At 37.9% G+C, this 17,212-nt stretch overlaps 1 protein-coding gene across 2 annotated transcripts in view; it reads right to left on the bottom strand.

Moving 5' to 3' along the window:
* Nucleotides 1-17,212, bottom strand: part of LARS2 (leucyl-tRNA synthetase 2, mitochondrial) — an 86,290-nt gene that overhangs the window by 14,836 nt on the left and 54,242 nt on the right. For both annotated transcript variants that reach the window (XM_027675618.1, XM_027675619.1), the window contains exons 14-18: nucleotides 15,412-15,549; nucleotides 7,042-7,145; nucleotides 5,683-5,865; nucleotides 2,309-2,478; nucleotides 1,244-1,321 (exon numbers count right to left, since the gene is read on the bottom strand). In XM_027675618.1, coding sequence (XP_027531419.1) covers nucleotides 1,244-1,321; nucleotides 2,309-2,478; nucleotides 5,683-5,865; nucleotides 7,042-7,145; nucleotides 15,412-15,549 — 673 coding nt within the window. The remainder of the gene's footprint in view (nucleotides 1-1,243; nucleotides 1,322-2,308; nucleotides 2,479-5,682; nucleotides 5,866-7,041; nucleotides 7,146-15,411; nucleotides 15,550-17,212) is intronic.

Below are 17,212 nucleotides of genomic sequence, written 5' to 3'. Positions count from 1 at the left end.
GCTGCTGCATTTACTTTGTAATCCAGCCCTCTAATGAAACGGCACAGTACAACGTCAGTACATGTCAGCTTATGAGAATTATTTGGTGGGAGAGCACCCACTCCTGTCTACTAGAAAATTGTCCAAAACCAGTGATTTGCTTGACACAGACCACAAATGTTGTCAGAGGGCATCTTCTTATCACTGATACTAACAAGGTGAGTGCAAACTATATTTCAGTAAGCTACTATCTGCTTTCTGTGTTTAATCCTTGTCCACCTCCCCCCTTCCTCCTTTCAACTGGGAGTGAAAGAGCAAGTGTCAGTATGCTATACAGAAGGTTGTTCTTCAAAGATACTGCATTGACTTCTTTGGTCAAGAAATATGTCAGTGTTTAAACATCTGGCTGTCTGTAGGACACCAATCTTTGTTTATGTAATTTTTAAAAAAAACACGACAGTATCTGAGGCTTAAGTTATCTCAGTACAGCACTTGCGCATAATCTACTTAATTTTTTGTTTAGTTCCTTGACTTTGCCAATAATCTCCTTGGAAACCATAAGGTATAAAATGCTATTTCTATAAAGAAGTTGAAACTTTCAAAATTATATTTAATTTCTGGTCTAGATCAGGTTACCATTATATGCTGGAAGGATTGCTCAACCAGTTCTAAAAGTAGTAACAAAAGTAATGATAATAGTTTATTACATTTCATATATCACCACTGGCTGATATACAACATAATCTAAATAAAAAATGCTGAAGACTTAGGTTACTTTTACATCTGTTTAAAAAAGAGGGATTTGCAAACTCTCTTACTTCCCAACAGTTCAGTGGTGTAAGCTGTCTTTGAGGAATGTAAAATTATGTGTGATTTTCCTTCCAAAGAACAACCCTTTTGAAATCAGAATGTTTGGTAATTCTATAACATCCTATACCTAGCTATCTATGCATCTAGAACAGAACTAAAAAAAATGTATCCTTTTGAAACTACAGGATGCATATGCAAACCTCAGAATCTAGGGGTTCTAATATCACCAAGCTCCTCCTGCAAAACCGTATATATTTCAGGGTTACAGTGATATTAGAACATGCTGCTTTTGAACTGAATGATTCAACAAGGCTCTTGACTCAGTAACACTGTTTATGACAGTCAATGATTTACAGAAAGCTGGACCTATAGTTCAGGAGGCTCCTGCTTTGTATAAAGCCTAATAGGAAGAGGGTCTGAGAGAAAAATACCTTCATGAATACCACGTACTTACATGGAGTATATTAGTGAGGCTCATCAATCGGGAAATAGCTGCATTGAACAAATGGTCCTTTGTAAAGTACTCGGTTACCTTGAATTAGAAGAAAAGGTCTGTCACTAATTACTTAAAACTCTAAAACATGGAATGTTGGCTTTTTAAATGAAAAGGTATTATTGATAATCAATCTCAATTTGTGAAATATGTGCATATTACCTCTTACATGAAAATCACTTTAGTTCGCAAACACATCGTACGTGCAATCACACGTATGTTTGGGAAAATAAATCATATAAAAATTGAACTGAGCTTCCCCTCAGTTTCAGAATTTTAAAAGCTTCAATCAGTGCTAATGAGAACTGGGCATTAGCAATCATCCTTTATTTCCTTTAATAAAATAGTCTCCCTTTGCCCCTACAAGAGGCCTTCATTCTTGTAAATCCATTTATGCTGGTCAAAGCTTGTTCACAGATTGCAAGATTATAATTCTAAAGTCTGCTAAAAGATCTGGAAGGTCCCTCACAATAGGGTTTAAACTGGCAAAAGTTTTTATCCACAGAAGAATCTTTTAAGTTCATTTTGCAGGTATTTATGTCTCCTTCTGAGTCTTGGATAATTGAATTGACACTAAGCACAGCAGGAGACAACAGAGAAGTAGAGATAAACAATCATTTCAGTATTTTTTTTAGGATACCCTAATATATTTTCACCAAATAATTCTATATGGAACAGCAGGCACGATAATGAGGTATGAAGCAAACAGATCAAAAGCTTTCCGTAGGGATAACCTCCAGCACTCACCTACAGTTTTGCTACTGGAAATGGAGTTACTTGAATCCCATTTTGATAACATTTTACTGCTGTAACATTTCATCCCTTAAATGAGGTGCACATCCTTCAAATAAGTTCTGTCACATAGAATTTGTGGGTAAATAAATTTATACAGAGAATAATTCACTTAAAAATAATGAGCCACTCATCTGGGGAAAAAGTTTTTTGCTCTGTAAGTCAAACATATGGTTTTCGCATAAGCAGTAATTTATTTGGTCAGTTACAAACTATATAAGTGTTTCTTTTAACCTCAGAAATCACCAGATTCTTCTGCTCCCAGATATTTTTCGCTTCAGCCTTCTCTTTCTTACTCAGAAGTTCAGGATTGGGCATGGTTCCTGAAGTCCTTGCTTCAATAACTTTGGTTACAAGTGCCCAGAGGCGCGTCTGCCATCTCTGAACGCCTGGCATAGCATCAGCTGAGATTAATGAAAGATTTCAGAAACAAATTTCAGTTACAGTTAATGAATCCAAAACTTTAAAGAAAAGCAGAAAGGACAAAAAACACTAAACATTTTTTTAAAAAACCCTGTATTTTAAATGAAAGATGTCAATGCAATTAAAAATGCCTTTACAAGTAATTCTGGGTTGCTTTAATGGAATAAAATCAATAACATAAAACAAAAGTATTTTTCTGCAATGACTTTAAAATATATATATATAGCAAGAACATAGCATATATAGCAGAAGTATTTGCTAAAATCTGTAAAATAACCCAATGTTATGTCAGTGTTAAAATGCTCATCTCGTGTTTTAATGACTCAACAAACGAGTTGTACATGCTCTCATTTTTCGAACTCATGTAAGAATACAAATATATATATATACACACACACGTATGCCCACATGTACTTTTCAAATTGAGAAATTTCTTTTAAAATTTGATTTTAGAAATCACATATACTTCTGTTGCTACAGAGATCCTACTCTGCTAATGAGTAGAGTAGGATCTTTGGTACCATCTTTGGACACAGGTTAGTTTGGGATGTGGAGATTATAAAGCTGTTCACCATGACCCTGAAGGCATCAGTCCCACTCTGTGGCTGCTCTAAGAATGTGTTTCTGTGACCTCAGGATCACGCTACAGAGAGGCCCCAAGCTACTGCTGCACACAGCCATGTCCTCCATGTGGTGTGATGCAGAGACAGTAGTGAAGGTATGCTTGAGGTGTGGCACTGGTACAGCTTTAGCCCTCTCTTCCAGATGTTCTCTGTTTCTACTGGACTGTGCAGCACTACATCACACCGCATGCACAGTATCAACATATCACGGTATCAACATATCCTAAGACGTCCCAGCCAGCAAGAGCTTCCAATTCTGCTCTGGCAACTGCACTTGAGAACTGCCTAGACTACTACTAAAGTGGGAGAAGTAAAAGACATGGAAGTGACTGCAATACATGTGAATTATCTGTATGATTGCACTAGATGAAAGACTTCCTGCACATCTGGGAACAGTAAAGCTGATTGACTATGTCTGCATGATCTTCATGAATTCTCATAGGTGGGACTGGGATAATTAGGCTGTCCCCAATCTTCCCATCTCCTAGTCATACCAGAAGGCTATAGATCATCTAGACATGATAGGCTTGGAATTATCCAGACTGTAGTAATGGTGTAATAAGCTGCTGAGTAAGTTTGACCACATCTGGACCTGCAAAGTCTGGGAGACTTCTTTGCCTACACCAAGGCAGAGAATGATATGAGACCATGCCTTGACATTCACCACTGAAAGGACAAGGAATTCAGTCCAAAGGGCAATAATCAAAAGGCTGCCAAAATACATCCAATGAAGAGAGGGATCAAAACAACTGAGAACCAGTGTTTAATATTCTCTGAATTAGACAATTTTCTGTATTGGGTTTGCGTGGCAAGGTTTTGGTAGTGAGGGGCTACAGGAGTGGCTTCTCTGATAAGCTGCTAGAAGCTTCCCCCAGGTCCAACAGAGCGAATGAAGCTGAGCCCAGGAAGAAGGGAAGGGTAGGGGGAAGGTGTTTATTTCTTATTACTCTAATTTTAATTTTTAAGAAATTAAACTAATTTCTCAGTCGAGTCTTTCTTCCCATGATGGCAACTGCTGAGTGATCTCCTTGTCCTTATCTGAACCCATGAGCCTTTTTTTATACTTTTCTCCCTCCCTCTGCCCATTTGAAAAGTGCAGAGTGATAGAGCAGCTTGGTGGGCATCTGACAACCAGCCCAAGGTCAAACCGAACACAACTTGCTTGATTTCTTCAATTTAAACATTCACAATTTTGTTATCATTAAGAAATTTAGACCAAAGCTTAAACATTTAAGACATGCTTTTCATCTACTTTTGATTTTCTTCTCCCTCGGAAATATCTTGATGCTGCTAAAATCTCCTTTTGCTCGCATTTTCCAATATTCTCAACATGACATGACTCTGAAATCTTTATTTGTATTTCTCAAGTGGTAAACAGGTTGGTTTGAATGACTAAAGGCTTTTTTGGTAGCATTATACCTGCACATGTTTAGCTCTCTTAAAAAATGCATAACCACCAACCACTTTGCAACTAGGATTTTCTACGTGCTATTCTCTCAATAACATAATTACTCCATTTTCAAGATCAAAAAATTCAGCAAAAAGATTGTGCATCACTGAATTAGCTGCTTCAGCTGTGTACTGTCAGGGATGCAGCTGTTAAAGCTTGATTCCAAGTGGTTCATTCTTTTTAAGGGACCTTTTCATGTGCCTAGCTCTCTACTGTTGCAATTGGATAGTGACAGAAAGCCAACTGAGAAGCCAAAGCCCACTCCTCCAGTACATACAATAGAGCGATAATATATAAATGAACACACATGAATGTAAAGGGTGACAGATACCAACTGAAATATGAAGTAAGTAGCAAGAAGTTAACACATAAAAGAAAGAAGAACTACACCTTTTTAAACCAGGTGTTAAACCAGGAGTGTTTTATTAAGGCCTTATGCAACAAGAAAGCTAGATTTAAATGAATGCATAAGACTACATTAAAATGCATGAACCACAGTAGATAAAAGAAATTAAGACCTGTCAGTATGATGAGTTGCATGATAGCAGTAAATAAGTGCATAGGAGGGCAATTCTTAACTTACTCAAGAAATAATCCCATAAAAATGCCATGTCTACAAATATTAGTTACTAGGAACTCTGATTATGTTCTAATGAGATTCTTCTGAGAACTATTTCATAGTCCAGTTTACAAAAGTCATTGCATGTGTGTAAATAAATGGAAATAACAAAATATTGTAAAGTTTTATCTGTAATCTGATATGATTAGAAAAAGCTTTTCAGTTGATCAATCATCGCTAATTAAAAAAAAAGGGAATGAGGTCCAAGATTGCAGAAGAAAATATCACTTAAATACTTTTCATATAATGCTTTTAGCTTATAAGAGGTAAGCTGCTTGAAATGATTTTGCAAGCCTGCCTCTCAGTGACAGCTTTGTGACCCCCTCTCTTTTAAAAGAAACAAGCAATAAAACCTGTTTATTATACTTTTTTGATTCATTTGTTCCCAAACCTGGGCATCAAGAATTGTATTAATTTTGTGTTTAAAATATAACATGCTAGGAAAAAAAATCCAAACCACAACAAAACAAACAACAGAAGCAATCCGACTTACTTTTAGCATCCCACAAAATATCTTGTTCTGGAGGAGCAGCAAACAGAATGTAAAGACGTAGGGTGTCAATGCCATAGTCTTTCACTAATTCTTCAGGGTCTATTCCATTGTACTTAGATTTGCTCATTTTTTCCCAAGTAACTTGGAGCTTCTCACCAGTTTTTAGGCGAACTGGTTCAGTTCCTAAATATTAAGACATAAAAAAGATATTAAACCAAATTTTTCTTACTTGTAACAGCAATTAATTTTGTTCCCTAAGCATAAGAAGAGACAACTATTTCTCGTGGGTTTTTTTCCCCAAAAACAGATTAAAGAGGAAAGACACCCATTCTAAACACTCTCTTCCTTTCCAAGTTTTTCCTGCAGTAATGTTTTAACAAGAATGATATCCCAATACTTCCATCACATTATGACAAAAAATTCGTAGCATTTGGAAGCTGTATCTAGCACTCATCCTGTGTGCTACCTTGAGAGCTTCCGAGATTTAAGCATTGTTATAACCATGACATTTAAAACCTCCTAGATAAGTGTACTGATTTGGTACAATTCTGACTTGCACTTAGCTTTTACAAATACCAGATTTACAGGTTTCAATTGCAGTAAGTTATCCTCAAAAGAATGTGCCTTCTGTTGCACGAATTCAGAGGTAGAATGGAGCATTTACACTGAAAAAGGTGCAACTGAGCAAAACCATCTACTACAGAAAAGCCTTATCTTTTCTGGAAGAAAACAGGATAGCAGGCAGTGGAAAAACATAAGAGGGTCATTTGGTTTCTTATTTTTTAACTGACTTATAGGGTTTGTATGCAGGAGAAGAACAGTGAAAACAAGGTTGCACAAGAGGAGTGCTTAAGGAAGGCATATATGACCAAACCACTTTTGTTGCTACAGGTCCCATAGCCAGGACTTGCTGGTCCAGCTTATGCAGTGAAGGCTTTAGAAAGCACTTGAGAAACAGCATTGTTTCCTACACCCTTTACATGCCTAATATCTACTGCATCTGTGTTAGCTTTGCCATGATGCTTTTGTAGGCTGTCTGTTTACTGGGACTACAGGCTCCATTCAGCAAGCTGCTGATCATTGTCTTAACAAAAGTGACTTTGATCTCTTGGACTATACTGGAGCTAAAATAATAACATTGCACTGTTTCTGTGTTTGGATGCAATTAAAAGCTGCTGGATTAGTAGGATCTCTGTGCACTCAGTGGCGCATATGAGTCCAAAACTCACAGAAGTTGCTCACCAATTTAAATATTACAAGGATTCATTTTCTCTTTCAAATTTTCCCAGCACTAAGATCTGTACACTGAAGAAGTCCCTGGGTGCAGCTATGTCGATTTTCCCATGCAGTTTCTCTTACCAGTGAGATCAACCTCCTCTCTCTTCAAACACTGGCCTGTTGTTGTTAGTCTGAATGTCTGATTCTTGATAAGACCTTGAACCAAGAGCTTATGGAAAGGCTCCCTAAGGATGGAAGGAAAAAGAAACTCTTAAAAAGAGCTGTCAAGAGCATACTTTATGATAAGCCTCAGGTGTTGAGCCAATCAGGCACAAGTATTTAATGAAACAAGAATTTCAAGTTGACTATCATAAACAGTTGCCACCTTAGAAAGAGTACTTTGTGCATTTATTCATGGTGGCTGGCTGGCAAGTATAAGTATTTATTTGCATTCCACACACATTCTTGCACCCTGATTTAGTACTAAGTTATTCTAACGTCACTTTTCAAATTAGCATATGGATAATACACAGAAATTTCTTGGCCAACCATGCAGTTTCCCTAACTTCAATCTAAATCTCTTGCATAAAAGCATTCAAGTACCTGGCCTCACTGTCTTACAAATATTTAGTTCTAGCTTCTCTCTGAGGAGCACAGTACTTTGAACAAATCAAAATGTTGCTCCACATTTCTTTCTATGGAGAGAAGATCTTTTCTCTAACATAAGCACTTGCATGCCTTGTCCCATTGGAGAACTAGCCATGAAGGCCTAGCTGTACAAAAAAAATACACTAGAAAAAGTGTATGCAATGTTGGAAAGTTTGTATGTCAGTGCATCAATTTTTTAGCATCTTGAATGTTGAAACTTTACTTTTCTAGCAAAATTTACATCAGGAGGAGTAAACTGTCACCAAATGCATGTATGATAGGGCTAAAAAGAGCCTTGAAGGGGAGTATTGCACTCAGCAAGAAATAAACTCTAAGTAAACACTGCTCTAGTTGACAGATATGTTATAGCAGCCACCTCCTTTAATGACCTTGCATTTCTAATGCATTAAGTCAGATGTCTGTCCCTGTTTTCACAGAAAAAAAGACAACAAAATTAATCTCTAGAGCTTTTGGTCCCCTCTCAATAATCCAGGAAAGTAAGGCAGTTCTAACAGCAGCCTCAAGAACAGCAGTGGTCAGGGAGGAGGTATGGAGCCAGTCCCAGAAGGCACACACAGTCTGGAAGCCTTCTCATGGGATCCTCCAGCACAGAGACATCAGTGACCATCATTCTGGAGGACACATTAATCAGCACCGGGTACTACTTACTTGCACCTCCTAATGCTCACACGTGTGCTCAACTTTAAGCAATCTGAATTCTCCACACTTGCACCTAACAAAGCCTCAAATATGTACAAAACAACTTATGTAAAAAGGATGTATCACTCCTATTTCCTAGTTTTTAAAAAGTTAGAATAAATCCCCCTAAAGAAGAAATAGTAAAAGCAGACTTCCACATTTTACTTCACATGTACCAAAAAGTCATAATCCAAAACACTACTCACTTTTAAGGAGTTAATTTAGTATTTTACATTATTAGGAAATACAAATTATATGACAATTTATCTCATTATTTAAAACACAGTATTTATTTAATAATACAGCTAAAGTATTAATAAATTATATAACAATCATGAATGTTTTCACCATATTAAAGCAGATATCTTCCAAGTATTAGTTATTAAACCCTTTTGATGACTCTGATGTAAGGATACATCTGAAAACAAAACCTTAAACTGGGAGAGATAAAGTGACAGGCTTCATATTTTATCTTCAAAATATTCATGTTTGAACACGAGTTACCTTCCTTGTGCAAGTACCGGTACATATTGATGTATCATTCAGTCACAAAGAAGTATGAGTCTCTGCCATGCCGCCTGGTTTTATCAACAATGCTAAGTAAGAGCAGCAATTCAAACATCTCTTACAAATATTTTCTAGACAACATTTCACATTTTGCCTGAAAAATTTTGTTGTTTAGAAACAAAGTAAAGGAACTTTAGGAGATGAGAACTGGAGTCAAATTTAGACAGTACAAGCAAAAAAAAGTATTTTAAAAATAGGATACAAAAATCATCTAAAATTTCAAAAAATTATCACAGAATTAGAAGGTGAAAATTTGAAGCAAAAACTTTGTAATCCTATGAACAGCAAGGGTGGGAAGTTGCTCCAGGAGATAACAGTTCAGGATAAGTTTTTTCTACAAACTGAAGACATTACACCAAGGAAAAATAAAAATAATTTCCCTCTCTATCATTCAGTACTTCAATCTGTTTAAGATCCCAAACAGTTATTAAAATAGCTATACTTCCTGCTATCTAAAATAAAGCTAATGAGGTTGCCAGACCATCCAAATCAGATAGGTCTTTCCACTGGAAGTGATTTTTCAAGGAACACTTATCTTTAATGACAAAGAGTTAGTTCAGATCATATGCCAAGTTATTAAAAGCTGAAGCATTTCTTATTTTTGTTTATGCTGACAGAGAGTACAAAAATGCAATACAAAATACATTACCAAGTTTGGGGAAACACCCCCCCACCACGTGTTCCTAGTGGGAGACCGCAGGAGAATGGAGACATGCCCAAAATGAGAAAGCCAGAGCCCGTCTAATAAACACAGGGGTCAGAAACAAATTAAGCCCTTTATTGAATGTCTCCCGAAATGCACAGTGATTTTGCCAGTGTTGTAGTGGCTCCATCTCATGTTCACATGCAGAGCTACACTTGGATTTACATGGATAAAACCGCACACCTCAAACCTTCCCCTCTGAAGACAGCAATGTGCTGCTTGGTTGCGGAAGGGAACTGCCAAGGGGCCACAGCACAGCAGGTGAGATGAAATTCTGATCTAAATACTGCAGCACCCAGTTATGGCATCATAAATACCTCCTGATCTAAACCACTGTGAACAATGGAAATTAAGCCATCTTCAGACACACTGACATTACTGGCACAGTAAACGAAGAGGCGTCTGGAGTTTCTTTGAATGCTTAATCACATTTCAGATTGTAAGTATGCTGGAATGGCATAAGCCTTCACCAGTCCGTGAAGTTGGTTTGTGCTCATGCTGAAGTATGAGCACTGAGACCTTGGTCGTGTGCAGCTTTTGATCATGTTGTATGTCCCACCTGTGAAGTCTGTCTGACACCTCTAAGAAGGATCAGCTGTGCTTGCCATGAAGTGTGTAATCCATCTTTTCTCTTTCTGTAATGTTCATGTACAGGTTCATCTCTGTGATGGACTCATCTCTATATACAGGACCCCGCAATGGATAGTAGGGCAAGTATGACTGACAGATCAGGAATTCCTGCTCAGTGCTGTGTCCTTTGCTTTGCTCTGTGCAAGGTGCGCAGAACTTTCAATCCAATTACAAATGATCTGGATGGAAGGACTCTGTGGAACCTGCCACAGTTATAAATATTCAGAAGAAGGGATAGCCCTAGCAAGGGCTCACTGCATGTATTTGCACCGTGCACCTTTAGAAAGGCTGAGAGAGCCTGATGCTGTGCCCTGGAGTAAAGACAAGACCCTGGTCAGTTACTATCAGCTGAGTTCACGGGGTTGTGAAACTTGCTGTTACATCCAGCTGTAACAACCCAGCAACCTTGTGAAAGTGATTGGAGTATGTGGAAGCTGATCATTTTATGCAGAAAAAAGATGATACAATATTGAATATTCAAGATTCTACACAGTCAACAGCTGAGTGCTTTTACTTAAAATCAGCACTAGTGATAAGGTCCCGAATGAATGCAGAGCAGCTCTAACATCCTTCCTTCACAGAATAAGCTATTTCTGTCACACACATATCTTCTTTTATTCCGTAATGCATTATATGAAAAAAGTGCCTTCTTACTCAGCAGGTTTGCTCTCTATCACGGTCAAATCTGCTGACTTAATGGTAACAATAAACTTTTTTGGAATCCTTCAGGGAGAATGTGCTAAATTCCATTTCCAACTTATGCAATCAGACAGAATTGATTACTGAAGTCTAGGGAAGGACCAGATTCTGTGTAACTCATACTTGCAGTAATACAGTTGAGCAGGTGTAACCGAGTATGTCAGCACACACTCAACATGGTGGAATAAGCTGGAACAGATGAGGAGTTTGCTGGCCCCTCTCCCCGTGCTGGTCACAGCTGGGAGGGCTCACTGGCTTGTGAATTAATTATAGAACCAATGCACTTTACAGACCAGATTGCTAAAACAAATTGACATCAATTTGGGCTTAATCTGAGATCACATGTACGAATACCCAGAGGGTGCCATTTATTCTGCCTTGTCATTACTGAGGAAATGAGCAACAGTTTCCACCATCTTCAGTCCAATGCATTAAAAAATAAAATACAAGATTGTGCCTCATCTTCAGGGGATATTTAAGCTATATTGACACCTTTACAATTTTAAATGCGTACAAACACTTTAATTTCTTATGAAAGCATGTGTGATGTCTGTAAATGCCTATGTTATTACATACAGTGCCTGTAAGATTTCTACAATAATAATCATTGCACTATATTTGAAGACATTCCTTTGAAAATCTATACTGTGGATTTTTAACATCTGTTTGCAACCACATCACTATATTAATAACCATTAATACAGAATTAAAGACTAGCAGGAAATATTTCAATGGATTTGAAAGTCAGAGGATAGGAGCCTAACAATGAAAATTTCGACCAAGAAAACCTATCAAAATCAAAAATTACTACAGAGAAATGGGGGAATCATAAAAATTTGTAAGGATGCTAGATAACACTTTAAACAGTGGCAGCTCTCATGAACTGAGATACAGTAGAATTTTCTTAATTTAATCAGTGAACAAGACCTAAGCTACTAGAGAGAGATTGAAAATGCACTAGGGGGCAGTGTTTTTTAACATTTTAATGTTTTCCCCCAGAACTGTGGGTTTCGAAACCAAGACTTTGAGCTTCCTAACAATAAGCCTGTTGTTTCTAATCACATTTTTCTGATCTCTGAGACTAGCCCTTGAGCAGTTCAAACAGAAGACTGAGCAAAAGTGGCTTCTGACCAATGCTAAAACATTTAAAACACATGGAAATATTTATAAAGGAGTTATAATTTCCATATCAAAACAAAATCCTTATTTGACTTCATGGCTTCAAAGTACCTAATGCAGTAACATGCATAGAGCTAAAGCACACAAACAATTTTGCGCATGAGGATGAATTTCTTACAATCATCTTGCAGTCTGAGCACACGTCAAAGCAGTTCATACAACCAACCCGCAGGGCAGTGCTGTAAATACACATCTTCACATGTGGAACAGTTCTTCAGATTGTATATGGCGTTAAAGGAATTCTTCATAGTCTTGCAAACTGCTTCTGCAGAAAGCAATTTTGATTTTTTTCTGCTATTGTCACTAGATTTTTTTTTATTGGAAGTTAAGAGTTTTCTTCTGCAATCTACCGTATTTAGACCAGTCTACGGTACACACACAGCTTTTGTGCTACTGCTCTGTCACAGTCGAGGGTGAACAAAACACATTCCAAATTAATACAGCTGCAGAATCACAGAGTCCTTGGATTGGAAGTCATTTGGTGCAACTCTTTTCTCACATCACACCTAACTTCAGGTTGTTCAGGGTCCCATCTGGCTGAGTTTTAAAAATATCTGATGATGGAAATGCCACAATGTTTCTGGTCAAATCATTCCAGTCTCATCACCTTCATAGTCAAAACTATTTTCCTTCTGTCCAGCTGAACCTCGCTGCAATCTGTGACTGTTACTCCTGTCCCTTCTCCGTACATCTCTGTACAGAGTCTGGTTCTGTCTTAGCTATAAACTTCCTTTAGGTAGCAGTAGACTGAATTACATTCCCTCCTTAGCCTTCTCTTCTCCATGGGGAACACACCCAACTACCTTAGACTCTCTTTCTCTGACATATGCTGCACCCCCTGAATATCTTAATGCTCATCCCCTACATCCAGTTTGACAGTCTCTCAAACTGGGAAGAGGGAGGGGGGGCGCGTCAAAACTAGACACAGTATCCTAGATGTGCCTTCCTGAACGATGAGCAGAGATAACCAAACCTGAACATGGTTTTGCTAATGCAGTGGAACAGACTGTCACGCTGACCACTGACTCACATGTAACCTGGTGTTCATCAGGATCCCTAAAGCCCTTCTCTGTTGCAATCCTCCCAACACAGATGGCACAGCCCTACTTCTGTGGGTAATCTGCTCCATGTCCAATCCAGAACCTTGTCTTCAGATTTCAGACCTGCTTTTCCCCTCTTCAAAGTCATCTGCATAGCATGGTTTTTCTCAGTGTGCAGTGATAATGAACTTGTTGAGGGTGAGCACTTCATTGCACTGACCAGGTTGTTGCTGAAGATGTAAAATACAATTAGTCTCAGTGGTGCCTCCTGAGGAATACCACTTGCAAACAGCTAACTTTGAACACTGACCCTTTGAATCTGATGGTCGAAACAGCTTTTTCATCCATACTGCACTCCACCCACTCAGCCTGTACCTCCCCAGTCAGACTACAAGTATGCCCTGGGAGAATTTGTTAAAAGCCTTGTTAAAGTTGTAAAAGATATGCACAGCTCTCTCCTCATCCACAGATGGAATCATCTCACCACAGAAGGAAAGCAGATTAAGTTAGGCATAATTTTCTCTTGGTAAATCCATGGTGGCTATTCCCAGTCACCTTGTCATCCACGTGCCTTGAACTTGTATGTGTCTGGTTTACTTAAGTGATCCCTAACGTGATCCTACTTTACAGTGGGTAGTATCTCTCTCCTTCAAACTCTCCTACTAAGCACAGATCCTGACAGGAAATGTCAAGGCAAAGGTTGTCCTTTGCTGCTTAGGGTCTTTGTCTGATTTTGCCTCAGGCCAACATTTTCTTTGATGTTCTCTTCAATGTACCTGCAGAAGTTTTTCTTACTGCCTTCACATTCTTCACCAGTTTAAATTCTAGATGAGCTATGGCCTTTCCTAATTCAACTTTGTCTGCCTAGTCAATGCTTCCATGTTTCTCCAGTGGTAGCCCATCCTCGCTTCCACTTTCCTTGTGCTGCTTTTGGTTCTTAAGGTCATGTAGAAGGTCCCTTTTCAGTCAAGCTGAAAGACTCCCTGTTTTGTTGCACACCAAAGCGGACCACTTACTTTGCAAGAAGATCTCCCCTGCACTGTAATCTCACTTTATATTGACAATACTTCAGCCACAGCTAATGTAATTTAGAGAGTTGGAAGAATTTGACTAGCAAGAGAACATTTTGCTGCTGTGTGTTACAGCCCCACTAGATGGTTGATGGATTAGGATTGTAAAGTCTTTTGTAGAATTAATAAGCCTAAATTTTCTTGCAAGGGAAAGCTCTGAAATTCTCTGCTTTAAGGAATAGTGCTTCTGAGAGAAAGGGTCCACTCCATGAGAGAAGAACCAGCCTTCCTGCTGCAGCCGCACAAGCTGGAGGCAACAGAGGGAACACAAATAGTCATCATCCAAAATTTCAAATACAGTATTTATGGCAAACTGTTTGCAGGCAAGAATGAGTTATGAAAACACATTGTCTACTTTCATCAAATTATTATGAAATAACTTGGGGAAATATTCTGCTTGGCTCCACTAACTAGTCCATCTTTTCCGGCTCAAAGCTGCTTAAATTCTAGTTTTGGAGCAAAAGTATTGCATTTGAGTGAGTTCAGTGCCATATATATGTAGGCTCCTCTTTTACATCAAGTTTTTAGAGAGGATACTAGTAAAGAATGAGCTTATATGAGTTGCCAGCTGAGAAATTACTGAGCAGTTCTTCTCACAGGGTCACTCATATTGACTCAATTTATTCAATCCTCTCTGCATTTGGGAGAACAGGAGAGAGCATGGGGCAGCATTTCATTGTTCTGACACTAGTATCCTCCAAGCTGAGGCATTACTGGGATGACATTTTATGGTACAAAAGGGCAGAATTTCAGTGGAAATGGAGATGTTAAGCTAAGAACCTATCTGAGAGGCCAAAGAACAGAACAACAGATGACTCATCATCCTGCATCAAACTTTACCTCTAAAACAAATTGACAGCAGATAAACATACTGCTTTTGCTTATCAAGACATGTTTTACACTGTTCAGCTCCAATACTACAGTGAATTACAGAAGTGCTTAGTTTTCTATATATACATGGTTCCACTGAAATGAATGGTATTACTGGCAGAAAGTTACCTAATTTGAAATAATAGCACTAGTCAGAATCCCTGAAGTTACTAGTTTATGCATGCTTTTGCAGGCTGAAAATCTACACCAGCATTTTATCACTTGCTCTGAGCCAGTTAATACTCTTGCAATAAAAATGTTATGTATGTACACACACAGAAAGTGCAACTGACTATGAGAAACCAAGTACTGACAAAGTAGGAAAATTCATCATAACAATGTTCACTAATACTCTCACTAGTCAAATGAAATATGGAAGACTTTTACAGAAATATATAAGGCTTACTTGTGTTTTGTCATCTTTAGATCATGGCAAAAATGGCTGAAAAACCTTGCATAGAATAAGTGCATAACTGCATGCTCCTTTCCTCCGATGTACAAATCCACAGGCATCCAGTAGTCTGCTAAGTCACTATTAAAGGGCCTGAAAAAACACAATTTCAGAAAAAATACAATGTGGAAAAGAAAGACCAGCGCTACTAAAGTAGATCATCATATTTGACTGGACAACTCTGTTTACCAAGAGCAATACATATGTGATAAAACTTTCATTTTGCTATCAGGTATTTTTAATGTTTTAAGAAGTGAAATACTTATTATAGACAAAAATTTAATTTCCACTGAGATGCAGATCCACAAAGAGACTATTCTGCTATATTTCAGGCGAGCAACTAAGACTTCACATATAGTACCTGAGAAAGTGATAAAAAGATTTGCCTGCTCATTAAACGACTTTTTTTATAAATACCTTGTGGCTAGCTTTAAATTTTTTAGCATTTATCAAGTTTTATATACAAATATATTAGAGTGAAAGACAAAAGGCATGCCCACTCAAAAAAAGTTGATTTTTTTAATCGGAGGTTTGCATTGTTGCCATTAGGGGGCAATGACGCAGTTTAAGGCTACAGAACCTTCTGTAGAGTCAGAACGGTCACCGCACTCCAACTGAAGGCAGCTCGATGAAATGACAGTAAATTTGTCATTTACAGCAAATTTACTGTGTCGTTAGAGGTCATCTGCATGGTTTGCTAGCATTGCTTAGTGCTTCATTACATATTGCCATGTCTCTTGTAATAGGCTCTTGCCTCAAAAATACCATTTGTATAGAAGTTCTTCTTTATGACCTGTTTCTAACAACAAATCTACTTGTTTTGTCAGTCTATCTAATTACTCAATCTGTCATTTTTGTAATAGCAACACGTTTTTCCTCACAGATCTGCCCAGAAGCAAATAATGGATCTGGGATTCATGTCTTTAGTGGAACAAATCAAAACTAACTTGTTCATAGGGTTCCAAAATCAGTAGAGTAATTCTTGCAAATTGCAGATCAGTGAAATATGGCTTATGGAAATGAAGGGTTTACATGTGCCTAGCTTAGCTAAAAAAACTAACTAAATAAACCAAATATAGGTAGCAATTTATTGCAGCAGACCATATAAACATTCTCATTTCAATATAAAACTGATTTAGCTACACTAAGCTGTTACTTTGACAGCTGAATGTTACATCTGACTATTTCTTCTTCAACTTCTGAAAAAGTCCCTCTTGTCAAACTGTCACTAGAGAGAAAGCAGTCTGCCTAACTCAGTAATAAAAATAATATATTCGTGCTATCTAGAAAATAAATAAAATTAGCATGAAATAACAATGTTTGCAAAAGATTTTTCTTTAGTTTAACTAAACTAGTGCTGCAAATATAAAAAAAATAATTGGCCCAGCAATACTAAGTCACTGGGTATATGTAGTATGTTCTCAGACACCGCTCTGCACAATAAATAAAGAAGTACTTGCCCAAACAGCCCTACATGTGGTATCAATATTTTAAAATGCAACCCTTTTTTGTCTTCCACAGACTACTTAGTAGGTATGTTGCACTAATTACTCTTTGGAAAAAACAGTGCTATCAAGCAGCGCTATTAAAGGCAGACTACGAAGCAGAAAAACAGCTAAATAACTACATCTGCCTTCCCACACTCTCCAGCCACTAGTGCATAGCACATGAAAAACCTCCTTTCATTAATTTTGCATGTAGTGGAAGTGCTGACACAGCAGGAGCTTGCTGTGATGCCACTTCACTTGAGGTCTGC

The sequence above is a fragment of the Neopelma chrysocephalum genome, unplaced genomic scaffold (genome assembly GCF_003984885.1).
Source record: "Neopelma chrysocephalum unplaced genomic scaffold, ASM398488v2 Primary Assembly neopelma1_26, whole genome shotgun sequence".
Lineage (NCBI taxonomy): Eukaryota > Metazoa > Chordata > Aves > Passeriformes > Pipridae > Neopelma > Neopelma chrysocephalum.
This window is presented reverse-complemented; position numbering and strand designations above follow the sequence as displayed.